Here is a 13891-nt window from a genome sequence, read left to right on the forward strand (position 1 = left end):
CTCTTGATCTACACTATCTACTATAATCATCTTGGTCTATCCAAATAATCCGGTATGGGCCTCTGCTTCAGCGTTCCCAGACACCGCCGGATGCACACGGGTGTTATGCCTCCACCCCAAAGACATAATTTCGGGGGCGGAGAATTCGGAATGCATCCCTTTGGTGGCCGACCTCATTATGGAGCGCCTGCGGTGAGACCGGGAGGACCTGGACCTGCATGGAGCGGAAGATACCGTCATGGTGGATATGGCGGGGGATATGGAGGAGGGTTTGGAGGTAGAAGACGAAATGGGCGCCGCTGCTAAAGATGGCAGTCCACCTGGGAAGGCCCTCCCCCAATACCACGCAGAGTTGGCAGACACTTGCATAATATGATTTGATCATATCTAAATGGATCCAGCATTACGGACGAACCTCACAGCCCTTCCAATCCCAGCATCTTCCTCTTCCCTCTAACCCCAGGCTACCAAGCACTCCACATAACCTCTCCGCCGACTCCTCCGCACTCAACATCTCCCTTCCATCTTGATAGCTCTTGGTGAAATCCGTCTTCACGGTCCCTGGATGCATGGCCAGACTGATCGCGCGATCCGCGCACTTCCCTTCCAAGTACAAATCCAACGTCTTCGCCAATTGGAAAACCGCCGCCTTACTCGCCCGGTAACTGTACCAGCCTCCCATTCGGTTATCGGAGATTGAGCCCACCCGAGCAGCCATCATTGCGTAGATGGCATGCTGAGGCAGCTTCACCTCACCGTCAAAAGGGTCAAAGAGAGGCGAGGAGCGCGTGGGTAGGAAGGGAGTCAAATGTTTCATCAGGAGCATTGGGCCTATGGTGTTGACTTTAAGAGATTCGAGAGCTGCATGCGCGTCGATCTGGGAGGGAGACTTCTCGACATGAAGGATACCGGGCACGGTCAGGGCCAGGCGGAGTGGTGCTTTAGGGTGCGTTTGTCGGATATCATCTGCTAGAGACCGGACTGTTGGTTCTTCTAGAGTCGCCAGGTTAGTTAGTAATGGCTTGCGAGTGGTTATTCATTAAGAACTACCTGTAACGTCAACATCGAACACACTCAGTCGCTGCTCTGCGGCAGAGTTCTCCATCCCACACAGGAGTCTATGGCGCAGGTTATCAGAGTTCCTTCGTGCTGTGGCGATTATGGGGAGATCCGTGTGTTGTAGAAGGTAACGTGCGAGGGCGAAGCCAATGCCTCGCGAGGCGGGGGTCACTACCGCAAAACCGGATCGGGGGGAAGCCATTAGTTATACAATAACGATATGGGAGGAACGATTGAGGTTGAGGGGATCCGAAGTTGACATTCTTGCCATGACATCATTACCCTATGAAGATCAACCATATCAACAATGCCACATACCAAACAGCGAGGACTCTTCCATACCACATACTTCTTCAACTCTCTCATTACAAACAAATGTGACTCACATTTACGAGTACATCTTCATATTGAATCCAAAATATTGTCTTCACACCGCTCGTGGTCGAGCCTAAGCTTTCATTTCGATCAACGATGCCAGCTTCACAATCCGTGCCCCATAGACCTTCTCCATGAACTTCAGGTGATCGTTGTGGCATGAATGCAAAGCAGTGGTACAGTCTTCAACAACCGTGACCCACAGGCCCTTCTGAAATGCTGTTCGAGCCGTCGCATCAACGCAGACATCACTGTACAATCCCGCCAGCACCAAGTGCTCAAATCCCTGTTCAGACACATACTCGGAGAACTCCGGAACGAGGAAGGAGTCAAATAAGGCCTTCTTGTCAAAGACCCGCTCGCCAGGGCGAGGGGTGACACCCGAGCCCAGTTCCGCGCCCCAGGTGTCCTCTACGCACTTCTCTGGTTTTCCGAACAGTGCATTCCGGCACTGCCAGCTAGGCCCTTGATAGCTAGAGTTGCCCAGGAAGCGCACGAAGATGACTTCGTTGCCCTCATTTCGAGCATATTGTACAAGACGCGGCATTGTGCTGGATAGTTCCGAAACCACATGGCTCGGCGTGCTTGCGATGAAGTCATTCTGATAGTCCACTACTACCACAGCGGTCTTCTTGCCCGCCATGGCATCAATCGGCCCTGTGGCTATATCACGCCCGATAAAGGGGTTGACAATAGTAGCAGGGTCAGCCATCGCGCGCAGGAAGTGCTCAACAACCGCATCCGTGCTGCAAGAGCCACCTTGATCCGGTGTCGTCAGCTTCTTCATTAACAGGGTTTGAATGGCTCTCTCCGTCTGGCTTTGAAAGCCCACACCAGGGCATCCTCCGTGTCGCTCTAAAATGGCAGCCGCAGCGCGAATCGTGGCAAATGGATTGACCAGGCCCTGCCCGGCGATGGCATCTGCAGATCCATGCACCGTCTGGTACTCGCTAAGACGATGCAGACTGGGACTCAGGTACACATTCTCTGCGCACATGCTTTCGATGGTGGCATTGCTGAACCATTTCAAGAAAACAGGCTGGATAATGTCCGCGTATTCATTGCCCGCGATGATAATGCGGCGACCCTGGATGCCCGAAGCCATCAGGTTCCGATTCATTGTGTCGGGCTGAATGAAGTCAAGTTCTATCCCGAAACGGTGCTGCCAGTGGGGTGCCCAGGCTTGGAAGACGCCGTCAAACAGATGGAACTTGTAAACGAGGGTGACTGTCTTGGGGACATTTTCCACACCCCACTCCTCCTTGGCTCGTTCTAGAGCATACTCGAGGATCTGATCAAAGGTGGAACGGGTGAAAGGGCTCGTTCGTATGATGCTGTGCTGACTATCATGATATTCATTCTCACCAGCGTAGAAGCCCTGCGCTTCATCTCGAATGAAGAGCAACGCATTCGAGTCACCCAGGTTGAAATTTTCAATTTTCACGGCCTTTAGCTGACCCCTAACCAGATAGAGCGACTGCGCGTGGATTGCTGTTCGGAAGATTGCTGCGATCCCGTTGGCTGTTGCTGTCTCGCAAAACTTGCGGTACTCTTCTGCATCCAGGGTGGTTTCCTCGGCGATGTGCTGGATCAGATCTTTCTCTTCTCTAGAAGTCGTGAGGCTATGATACGAATGGTATATGCGGGATGATTCAATGAAGTCAACCTGTAGAGAATGCTGGCGTGCCAACTCTTGGATCACTTTCTTAAACACGACAGTCAGCTCCCGGCCAGTACCATGACCAATGGCAATCCCCAGTCGTAGGTTCTTGAGCGTCATTTTGCTAGTATATAATTGGGTAAACCTCAGTCTGTATCGTAGATTGGTGAGGGACGATTAGCCTTTATGTATCGATGATCAAAGCTTGTTTCCCCCTTTGGCCGAAAGATCATTCCGATCTGGAATGCGTTAACACTCTCCCCTGTTTCCTACTCGAGAATGAGGCCTCTTGAGGGTGTGAACCAATTGGAACTCCACCGGACGGTGCATGCTGCAGGAATGCTTAGTGTTCGACATCTTTAAGAAGTGGGGAGATATCCATACAATTTTCATACGGCTATGACCTGCCTTAAAATTTCTTTATTGGGGTCAAGAAAGTTTTCCCTCCAATCTTAGTGAAAGGTCGGTTAATTATACAGCTGGTAAATTGCCAAATCATGATTAACTCCAGCCGAAGAATGCGCCTTAAGCTCGGGGCTAATGCACAGGACACATCACTCGGCAACATCATGGAGGGGTTACGCTAAAATATGAAATCCGATGAAATAAGATTTGTACGATGGGTCGAGATCATCAGATTTGTCTACCCGTTTCCACATGCTTGGAACCGAGCGTTCCCCAAGGTAATCTTGCAGTAGAGCATCTATCTCCATGTCAAGACCCAACATAGATCAAATGGATCATGTCGTGAACTCGGGGTTCAACCTCGGAAACGAGCTGGACTACATGCTTGATCGAAGCTATACCGCCGCATCGCGATTGAACTACCAATTCTACCTCTGGAAAGATGCCCTACAATTCAACCTGCATCCATCCATCCTGCTGCCCCAGGATACTTCTACTCCATTGTGGATCGCCGACCTCGCCACAGGTACTGCTGTCTGGCTCTTGGACCTCCTCAGAGACCCAGCAATAGCCCACTACCCATCTCTTCAGCTCCATGGCTTCGACATTGATCTGACAAATGCACCTCTCCCGGAATGGCTACCGCCACCCATCACCCTGCGTCAGTTAGACGTCTTTGAAGATGTCCCCAGGGACCTCCTGGGCAGATATGACGTCGTCCACCTGCGTCTGCTTGTCCTGGTTGTACAGAACAGCGACCCCCTCCCGGTCATCCACCGGGTGCACCAGATGCTCAAGCCGGGCGGCTACATCCAATGGGACGACCTGAACTACCCTGATAGCGAGGTATTCAAAAGCCAAGCCATGAGTGACGTGCCGACCCCGGCGCATGACGCCTTCCTGCGCTTTGCGCAGTCGAGCGGTCGCAATGACTGGGTTCTTGATCTCCCATATCATTTAATGGAACGCCACGGCGGGTTCGAAAATGCGCAATTACGCAATTATACGGACCGTCTGGAAATGCGAAAGGCAAATGGGGATCAGTATATTCTCGTGATGGAGGAGTTTTCAGCTCGGCTGAAGCGTGCGAAGAAATCAGAGGAAGCTGCTAATATTGATTTGATGATTCGAGGGTTGGCGGAGGAATCGAGACTCGGGGTTGGGTTGTCGATGCCCAGGGCTGTTTGTGTGGCTCGCAAGGTCGGATGATTAATGTGGATGGAAATGAGCAATATTAGGCGATGCTACATAACTGGCCAGCAGGCTATACCTAAATTATGCATCTGCAATGCGAGGTTTGACGTGGGTTATGCAGAGTATATTGTATATGCAAACCTTAAGGTAGGTCAGCACATTCCACCCGAACGTCGCCGGGGTGCAGAGAGTTAGCAAACAAGGCTATCTTCTGGTTTAATTTCTGTCCAAGCCACTCGAGTACCTCCACGTCCCCCGGCCTGGTATATTACAGTCCCCATCCTCGGCAGGTGATGATTGTAGACCCAACAAACAAACTTTGCAAGGCCCAGGAACCCGAAGATGCCGATCGACACGTCCGTTTGGTACAAAAAGCACATTGGGCCTCGGCTAAGCGCGCCAATGCAACTTATCTTGGAAGAATGGAGCGACATTCCCAGTGGCGAGCTACAGCGCCATCTTCATGCAGTAGTGAGTTGTTCTTTTCGGAGGCGTGGCACTAAGCCCAACTAAATGACCGTCTCAGCGCGATAAAGCCTGGAAATATGGTGAGTTTCCCTGCGTTGGGCAGTGGATGTTTCTCCTGCCAGGCATCGCCGCGTTTCCCCAATTTAAGCATGTGCTGGAGTGCGCGCGCCAAGGGGGCATCGTATTAGATCTCGGCTGCGGACTGGGCCAAAATCTCCGACTCCTGGCCGCTAATGGCGCTCCTCCTGAGAGAATGTGGGCGCTCGATCTTCGTCCGGAGCTGTGGCAATTAGGGTACGAGCTCTATCGAGATCATGAACGGTTGCCCGCAACATTCATTTCGGGCAACTTTCTACAGGAAGATGATTGCGAGGGTTTGCTGAAGCTGTATGCTGAGGTTGATATCATGATTGCCGGGCAGTTCCTCCATCTTTTCTCGTGGGAGGGACAAAAACAGGCGGGAAAGCGAATTGTCGCCCTGTCTAAGCCGGGGACTATCTTGATCGGTTATCAACAGTCGCGGGGACAGGCTCGGGAGTACATTCGTCCCTGGGGGATGATGTTCTATCATAACCTCGAGAGCTTTCAGCAAATGTGGCAGGAGATTTCCCGCGAGACGAACACCGAGTGGACGGTGGACGCGACAGTGGTGGACTTGGAAGAATGGGGGATGCAAGCTGAAGACACTGAATGGATGCCGCCAGACCACCAGGGGCTTAACTTTTATCTGACCCGGCTGTCTTGAAGTTCTTTCTTACAGACACATGAGCGACGTCCATTGTAGCTTCACTCGTCCGTACTATAATCCGAGCAGTCAGAGAGGCCCATAATTGATCCTACCGTTAAAACACAAGGTACTCCATTGCGCAGGAGCTTGGCAGATACAAATTTATCCGAAGTGGTCTGGTGGAGAAGGCGTAGTCTGCCGTGCAGCCATATACACACGCTTGTATTGGACAATCCCCCCACCCATCGTCTTGTGTCACAGCTAATGGAGATTGCAATCATTCGTCTGCATATTGAACCCTTCTTCAAGCGCAGGTCAGGGTCGTTTTGGTAAAGATCAGCACCTAGGGTGGATCACCTGAGAGGATAAACGAGATGCCAAAGCAAAAGATTCCGGGGGCTTTGGCCACAACGTGAAGAGATTTCCTTGGCCCCCAAACAGGTGAGGGTCCTCAAACTTCAAAGTCCCTTGGAATCGATCAGTTCTACCTAGGTTGGGTCGGGTTGGGCCGCAGTCATGGCAGCGCCCAGGGAACAGTCGGTGGATCCCCTCGTATCCACTGATTCGGAGCCTCTAGCAGGCCAATCAAACGGAATTGAACCCCTGCGGCTTAATGACTATCTTTGTCAAAGTTCGACTGGTGCAATTTAGCGTCGAGCCGTTATGTTCTGCACGAGACAGCCTTGTCCATGAGTCAATGAAAATGTCTTCAGCCGCATCCTGGTCTCAGCGAATGGATCTTTTGGCCCCTTCTCCGGCTGGAGAATCGCTCGAGCGCAATGGCGTACATAAAAATCTACCCCGGTCACTCAACCCGCAGAATTTTCTGTCCTGATCTTTCCTCATTTCACTGGAGCAAGTCTTGTTCGCCGTACGTTGAGGCTGAATAGGTTGCTGTGCACTTCCTTGTGTCCTAGATCAGACTCATTGCTAAAAGTTCTTCTCAATAAGCATCACCACGATGGTGCGTGTCCTCCAGTCTCTCCTTCTCCTGGCCGCCAGCCTCTCAGCCACCCTTGCCGCCGACGAGTCCACCACCGTCGTTCAGATTCTCAATGGCCACTACAACACCCTCGCGTTTAGCGACCTGCGAGGCAGCGTCGTCGGCGGTAATGCCCAGGCGACCACCTATGCTGTGAACTGCAAGGAGGACTCTTCTTCGTGCCCCCTCACCAAGCCGATCACCATCACTCAAGGCCCTTCCACCTTTACCATGAGCGCGGTTTACACCATGACCACCATGGGAGCCAAGGGTACTGGGACGATCGTCCAAGATTGCGATATTACCTCCTCGACGGCCACTGCTGTTTGTTCCGTTTCGGTCGGGGCTGCAGTCGAATACAAAGGCAAATCCACTTCTACTTCGTTCGCTACCACAGCCACTGCCACCGGCTCTGCTGAGGTCCTCTATGAGCCCCTGACCATCACGGCCGGTCTGGGCAATTTCAACAAGGCCGGTCCCACTGGCGCGACTGCGACTGGAGCGGCTGCGGACAATCACCCAGCTCGTGTGGGTATGGCAGGGGCTGCTGCTGCTGCTGTTGCGGGCGCTCTTGTTCTGTAATTGATGCGCGTGGAGTGGCATCATTCGGTTTTATATGCTTCGATGCGATTTTGGTCGGCGGTGACGATTGTGAACGACGCTTAGTGTCTAATGATTATATTAATACCCATTTCATAATATTTGGTTTGGATCTTCCAACGCAGCCAATAGACTACATTGTACTGTAATTATCTGTCTCTCTATATCCTGCTCCAAGCAAACGTAAGGATGAGCTGTCAAGGGTTCAACATTAGCACGCCTTTTCCGAAATAAAACGCAATATTCTTACGGTCGCAAGGCCCGGTCAGATTTACCTAATGCGAAGATGGTGACAGCGAATCAGCCTTGGGGATCGGCGAGCCAAGCGAGGCTGAGATGCGATCGGCAGGGCTGTGTATCCTGTGTCAGACTCTACTTCTGTTCGCCCGTTGCTCTCCGACACCACTCTGCCCGTCCTTAATTCAAACTGCGAGATGGTAGTTGACTCAACCAAGCTCCTAGAAGACGAAGCTGTCGAGCTTTCCGAGATTGCCCCAACCCGGAAACGACATGGCACTTGGGCCTCCACCAAAAGCTGGTACTCCCGAACGGTCCTTCGCTCGGGAAAAGGTTACAATCGATTGCCAGTCAAGGCTCAGGATCCAACTCATTTTCACGGATGGAGATTCGGCGCATTAACCTCGTGCATTCTGGTTGGGATATGCTTAGGCCTCAATGTCGCGGCGACCATCTATGTTCGCGTGACGTACCCTCCAAGCAGCGATAATCTAGGACTCATACAGGAGAGCGATTGCGACCACATTCACAGCGTGGACAGCAGGCTGCACTACGCCCTCAATGTAGTGGCGACCGTGCTGGTTAGTGCCAGCAACTACAACATGCAATGTTTGACGTCTCCGACACGAGCCGAAGTAGATCAAGCCCACGCTCAGCGTAGATGGTTAGATATCGGCGTCCATTCAATTCGCAATCTTTCTTTCATTGGGAGGGCTAAGTTGGCATTATGGTTGGCTCTCCTAGTGAGCACTCTCCCTTTGCACCTCCTGTGGAACTCGGCTGTAGTGATGACAACCACCTTCAATGATTACAGCGGACTCGTTGTCACTGAGAACTTTTTAGAAAGCCGCAGTGATATTGGACTAGATTGTACCAGTCGGGCAATGGAAGAATACCGAAGCTCCAACATGTCCAGCTATGTCACTTGCTGGTTGTTTGATCAGGCCCGGAACAACCGCAGCAGCCTGACGCAGATGGATCCCAGTCGTTGCATCTCTACCTATCAAGCCGGTTTAGAAGGGCGGTCGTTCAATATGCTAGCTGTTACCAAGCAGAGCGATGCATTGAACCAATCGACAACCTTTCCCCCTCCGAGAAATACGACTCTGCCAGTGCTGGCGTATTTCCATCCTCTGGACTATCCGGATCAGATTGAGCAATGGTGTAGCGGATTGTGCCAACGATGGGGGCAAGGCAATAATAGCACAAAGTTCTGCTTCGATGAGAACTGGGATGAAGCAGCGGTTCCATTTGCTTGCCAGGAGCATAAGGTTAACGGGACGGGTTGGGAGCCCAACGCGCTGTCGCAAACGAGCTCTTGGATGTGCCACCCCGACGCCATCTTATATGGTGAATGCAGCGGGTCCGCGGCGACGAGGAATGCCACGAAATGGACCATCCTACCGGAGCATTATGAGATCGATCATTGTCTTGTAACAAATGCCAGCCATACCTGCCAGCTGCTGTACAGTCCGATTATCTTATACATTGCGATTGCATGCAATACCATGAAGTTCAGTTCCATTCTTCTATGTCTTCTTGTCTCCCGCGAACCGACTCTCGCAACCATCGGCGATGCATTAGACTCTTTCTTAAGGTCCCCCGATATGGCTTCCAAGGGGCAATGCCTCCGTTCCAAAATGGACGACACGATATTCCCTGACCCAGACGACATGGGTTCTACACAGGCACAACGTTGGCAGCATGGAGAAGGTTGGTTAGGGCGGTGTTATCAGGGTACATCCGTGAGGCGCTGGGGAGCATGCATCCTCTTGTAGGTACCATAACTCAGATGGATGGTTGACCGCAGTCAAGACTAACTAGCAGGCTTCTAGGTGGCTCGCCAGCATCATCGTAGGCCTCGTTTTCCTCTTCAAGGGTATCAACCTCGTCGGGGCACAGAACGCTTTCACGATGGGGTTTGGTGCCCTTAGTTTAAATGCCATTGTCAACACATCCGGTTACCAAGGAGGCACGGCCGCGTCCATTGTCACCACATCGATCGTGGCGAACCTCCCACAGCTGCTACTCTCTGGATTGTACTTTATGTACAACGCTGTGCTCACGGGCATGGCATCCGCCTATGAGTGGAGTATGTTCGCCTACCAGCAGACCACGCTTCGAGTGACCCTTCCCTGGGGAGCCCAGAGAGAAACGTACTGGTTACAGCTTCCGTGGAGATACTCTCTGCCACTCCTCGTCTGTAGCACCATTATACACTGGCTGATCTCACAGTCAATCTTTCTGATCAATCTGAAAATCTACCAGCCGAACAACGAGCTCTTGACACGGCCCAACACTCACTTCCCTAGTGCGAGTGATAGTGGCGTGATCACGGCCTGTGGATACAGCCCACTTGCTATCATCACAGCGATCGCCGTGGCAATTCTTATGTTTGCCGTACTCACCACAGTTAGCACCTTCAAGCTGAAGCCGGACATCCCGGTGGTCGGCAGTTGCAGTGTTGCCATAAGTGCTGCGTGCCATCCCCCAGAAGAGGATTCCGATGCGGCAGGTAAGCCTCTGTCCTGGGGTGCGGTGCGACATCAGGAGGGCGATCGGCCGGGGCATTGCTGTTTGACTTCGCAGACCGTAGAGAAGCCACGATATGGCGAGTTATATGCGGGATAGATGAGTCTTGTCCCATTTCCGCACGTCCATATGAAATAATTTAACGCCTCGGTGGTAGTGGCTGGGAAATATTCACACTGTTGACTCTCTGGGGGTATCAACAGGATTGGGTACCTAGTACGTTCGAGAGCACCACTCTAGGGAAACGAGGTTCCGGACGACAAAAGAAAAGAATCGACGCAAGAGAACCATGGACGACGCCGATGAAACTCCGACTGCACCCACATCAATCGCCTTCTGGGACTCTTTCTCCCAGTGGTTTTGAATTACTCAAGGGACCGGCATCATCGCCGTCATCCTTCAACTGGACTGCCAATTCAAAGGCCTGGGGTTGATTTCCGAGCTCGTCTGGGTATATAGCTCCTTGCGAAGAAGATACCCATGTAGCTGCTAAGATCAATGCCACGGTGCAGTTGGGGAAGGTCGTGATTCCGTCAGCTTTCAGTGCATGGTCTACTGCGCTCCCTTCTCATGTTTTTGGTCACCTGGAATCGTGGACCATGTATTCACCGTCCCAGGGTTAATCACGGGAGAAGACCTGGACGTTGAACATGACTGGAAATCTTATCCTCATAGATCGCGGAGTATTGGCAGGCAAGTGAAATTGAATTGTGTTTAGACTACGATAGAATGGTATAGCGCAACAAGCAGTGAGACATCGCATGAATATATGCGATTGCCTCGGGAGAGGGATAATTCCAGGGCTAGAAGCAACACTTTGATCATCACAGGCCCCCAACGCTGGCATGGCCAAAAGGTCAAAGGTCTGCCGTTGTGATTTCAGCTAGGCGTGCTGTATCAACATAATGCAACCTTTAGGGTCTATCTAGAATGCAGTTCCATCGGGGCACATCCAGGCCTTATCCCAGTTCTAGAATATTTGACGTGGATCATCCTGTCAACGCTAGCCTCCCTGGTGCAACCCAATACCATGTTTTGAACATCCATGCCCAAATTTTAGGCACGGACAGGTTCATCCTTAAACAAACAGGAGCCCTCCGTTAGCATTGATCAAGCTCCCCGTAGTCCATCTACTCCCTTCTTCGGAGAGAAACGCGACAATCTGAGCAATATCATCCACCTCTGCCACCCTCGGCGCAGCAGGGGTACTTTGAATGACCTGATCCCATTGCTCTTTCTCTTCAGATTGAAGGGTAGAGGCCCACAGCTCGGTATTTACCGGGCCGGGACTCACACAGTTAATGGTTGCGTTGTACTTATGTCCCAACTCTTTGGCCAAAGATCGCGTGAGACTCTCCATGGCGCCTTTACTTGCCACATATGCCAGACATCCCGGCTGCCCATCCCGAGCATAAACACTCGAAAGGTTGACAATGCGCGGCGTCTTTCCAAAATGTCGCGTCGCCTCTTTGATGAGAAATACCGGGAATCGCAGGTTCACCGCGATTTGGCGATCAAATGCCTCATATGTCATTGCCTCGACGGGGTAGTCTTCTCGAGCGCCGGCATTGTTAATGACGATGTCAATGCAGCCCCATCGCTCAGCGGCTGCATCGACGATGTTTTTCGGTGCCGACAAATCATCCGCTTTGCCTTCAACTGCGATTGCATCTACTCCGACCCTCCGAATCTGCGAAGCGACCTCTTCGGCCTGTTGACGGGAGCTGTTGTATGTCAGGAGGATATTGGCGCCACGACTGGCGAGTTCAAGGGCGATTCCTTTGCCGATGCCGCGGGACCCACCGGTCACGATGGCATTTTTGCCCCGCAGCGACTGTTGGGCGGTCATATTTTCTTTCGATTAGGTTTCGGAGGGAGAAGAGGTTGTGGACGAAGATGAGAGAAAATTGAACACGATGGCGGGGGCTCGACGATAAACCCGGTCAAGGAATCACTGGGCAAATTGGATATCGTGAAGAAAGATTCTCTATAAGACTTCAATCCAGCAGATCGGCATAGCATCCGGGAGACCGGGAACGCAGCCGATCAGCGGGTCTCTCGTTGACCCTGAAGACTGCGGGGAACGGCGGGGATCTCGGTCCCTGATAACGATATTTCATTTCCACGGTATGCGTTCCGGAGTCAGTTCGCTCTGGTAGACGAATGATTATATGCAAATGGTATGAGCAGTCGGGCATGGGAACCGGCGTGGGGGTTGTTGGCCTCCACATTTATTAGGGAAAGAATATAAATTCTAGGGAAACCCGTGCAGTCAATGCCTTTGGTACGCAGGTAAATCTTCATCTCCACTTACCGGACATTCCTTGTTCTCGTGCACACGATGAGACTCAATCGCACCATATCGGTCGTGGGCTGCCACTGTGCCGGCGAGGTTGGCGATGTCATTGTCGGTGGGGTTCTCAATCCACCTAACTGCAAGACCATGTATGAAAAGCTCGTCTATTTCCAGAATGAGGCCGACGACGTCCGACAACTCCTGATGAATGAACCACGAGGCCGACCGGCTATGTGCATGAACCTCGTCCTCCCACCCTGCGACCCTCGCGCCGATGCCGGGTTTATTATTATGGAGAGCGACGAGTATCCTCCCATGTCAGGCGGTAATACTATCTGCACGGCGACGGTGCTGTTGGACACGGGCATGGTGAAAATGACGGAGCCTGTGACGAAGCTGGTCCTGGACACACCGTCGGGTCTAGTCGGGGTAACGGCAGATTGTGAAGATGGGAAATGCAAAGCTATCTCCTTTGATAATGTGCCCAGCTTTGTATACAAATTGGATCTTCCGGTGGAGGTGCTTGGGTTGGGGACGGTGAAGGTTGATATTGCCTGGGGTGGAATGCATTATGCCATCGTGGATGCTCGGTCGATCGGTCTCAAGATCGCCAATGAGAATGGTCCGAAGCTGATTGAACTGGGCGAGAGAATCAAACAGGCCGTGAGAAACACCTATACACCGGTTCATCCAGAGAATGACCAGATCCGGGAGGTGACGATTGTTGAGTTCACCGAGCCACTGCATCAAAAGGGTGACAAGAGGGTTGCTGTGAACACGGTGGTAGTATCCCCCGGCAGGTTTGATCGATGCCCTTGCGGCACAGGAAGCTCAGCCAGGATGGCTGTCTTAAACGCCAGAGGCGAGCTTCAAGTAGGGGAGAGTTTTGTCCACCAGAGCATCATCGGATCTACTTTCACCTGCCATATACGAGGAACCACCACGGTCGGCCAATATGACGCGGTCTTACCAACTGTCAAGGGCAGTGCCTGGATCACAGGTTTCAAGCAGATGGTCTTGGACCCATCCGACCCTTTTCCGGCTGGCTTCCGGGTGGGTGATCAGTGGCATGTTCGTCAGCAGCAGTGATACATGTTTTGTAGAGCAAGTGTATTGCCAGATTGATACCTTAAATGGGAAAAATGAAACCGCTGCTTGATACCACACTCATATTCCCGTTATGGTGAGATTCAATCGTCTCCAGGAGCACATTGGTTTGTAAATCAAGCGTTTTCATAAGAAGGTCACGATGTGGAAAAGTGTGAAAACGGAGGCTGGCAACAGAAGCGCCATAACCATGGCCTATAGGACATGTACAGAATGTTAGATTTTCATTGAAGTATCTCTTTAGACAGA

General features: G+C 51.9%; 8 protein-coding genes across 8 annotated transcripts; 5 read left to right on the top strand and 3 right to left on the bottom strand.

Annotated features, from left to right (window-relative positions):
- Positions 1 to 403: 403 nt before the first annotated feature.
- F9C07_12152 (putative short-chain dehydrogenases/reductase) lies at positions 404 to 1261 on the bottom strand (the record flags this gene model as incomplete). Its single annotated transcript, XM_041295683.1, has 2 exons — positions 404 to 993; positions 1051 to 1261. 2 exons carry the CDS (start codon positions 1259 to 1261, stop codon positions 404 to 406), a joined length of 801 nt encoding a protein of 266 aa, XP_041151761.1.
- A 246-nt stretch (positions 1262 to 1507) lies between these two features.
- On the bottom strand, positions 1508 to 3214 carry F9C07_2236402 (uncharacterized protein; the record flags this gene model as incomplete). Its single annotated transcript, XM_041287722.1, has 1 exon — positions 1508 to 3214. The coding sequence occupies one exon, from the start codon at positions 3212 to 3214 to the stop codon at positions 1508 to 1510; it is 1707 nt and encodes a 568-aa protein (XP_041151760.1).
- Positions 3215 to 3805: 591 nt separating this feature from the next.
- F9C07_2110222 (UMTA methyltransferase family protein) lies at positions 3806 to 4708 on the top strand (the record flags this gene model as incomplete). The annotated part of the gene is made up of 1 exon (XM_041287709.1): positions 3806 to 4708. One exon carries the CDS (start codon positions 3806 to 3808, stop codon positions 4706 to 4708), a length of 903 nt encoding a protein of 300 aa, XP_041151759.1.
- Positions 4709 to 5035: 327 nt separating this feature from the next.
- F9C07_12155 (uncharacterized protein) lies at positions 5036 to 5906 on the top strand (the record flags this gene model as incomplete). The annotated part of the gene is made up of 2 exons (XM_041295704.2): positions 5036 to 5164; positions 5220 to 5906. 2 exons carry the CDS (start codon positions 5036 to 5038, stop codon positions 5904 to 5906), a joined length of 816 nt encoding a protein of 271 aa, XP_041151758.2.
- A 943-nt stretch (positions 5907 to 6849) lies between these two features.
- Positions 6850 to 7452, top strand: F9C07_12156 (putative GPI anchored cell wall protein; the record flags this gene model as incomplete). The annotated part of the gene is made up of 1 exon (XM_041287741.1): positions 6850 to 7452. The coding sequence occupies one exon, from the start codon at positions 6850 to 6852 to the stop codon at positions 7450 to 7452; it is 603 nt and encodes a 200-aa protein (XP_041151757.1).
- A 452-nt stretch (positions 7453 to 7904) lies between these two features.
- Positions 7905 to 10338, top strand: F9C07_12157 (uncharacterized protein; the record flags this gene model as incomplete). The annotated part of the gene is made up of 2 exons (XM_041287740.1): positions 7905 to 9481; positions 9543 to 10338. 2 exons carry the CDS (start codon positions 7905 to 7907, stop codon positions 10336 to 10338), a joined length of 2373 nt encoding a protein of 790 aa, XP_041151756.1.
- A 979-nt stretch (positions 10339 to 11317) lies between these two features.
- F9C07_12158 (putative gluconate 5-dehydrogenase) lies at positions 11318 to 12088 on the bottom strand (the record flags this gene model as incomplete). Its single annotated transcript, XM_041287721.1, has 1 exon — positions 11318 to 12088. The coding sequence occupies one exon, from the start codon at positions 12086 to 12088 to the stop codon at positions 11318 to 11320; it is 771 nt and encodes a 256-aa protein (XP_041151755.1).
- A 492-nt stretch (positions 12089 to 12580) lies between these two features.
- F9C07_12159 (putative proline racemase A precursor) lies at positions 12581 to 13624 on the top strand (the record flags this gene model as incomplete). The annotated part of the gene is made up of 1 exon (XM_041287739.1): positions 12581 to 13624. The coding sequence occupies one exon, from the start codon at positions 12581 to 12583 to the stop codon at positions 13622 to 13624; it is 1044 nt and encodes a 347-aa protein (XP_041151754.1).
- Between the last annotated feature and the right edge of the window lie 267 nt (positions 13625 to 13891).

Source organism: Aspergillus flavus, chromosome 8, assembly GCF_009017415.1.
Source record: "Aspergillus flavus chromosome 8, complete sequence".
In the NCBI taxonomy this organism is placed as follows: Eukaryota; Fungi; Ascomycota; class Eurotiomycetes; order Eurotiales; family Aspergillaceae; genus Aspergillus; species Aspergillus flavus.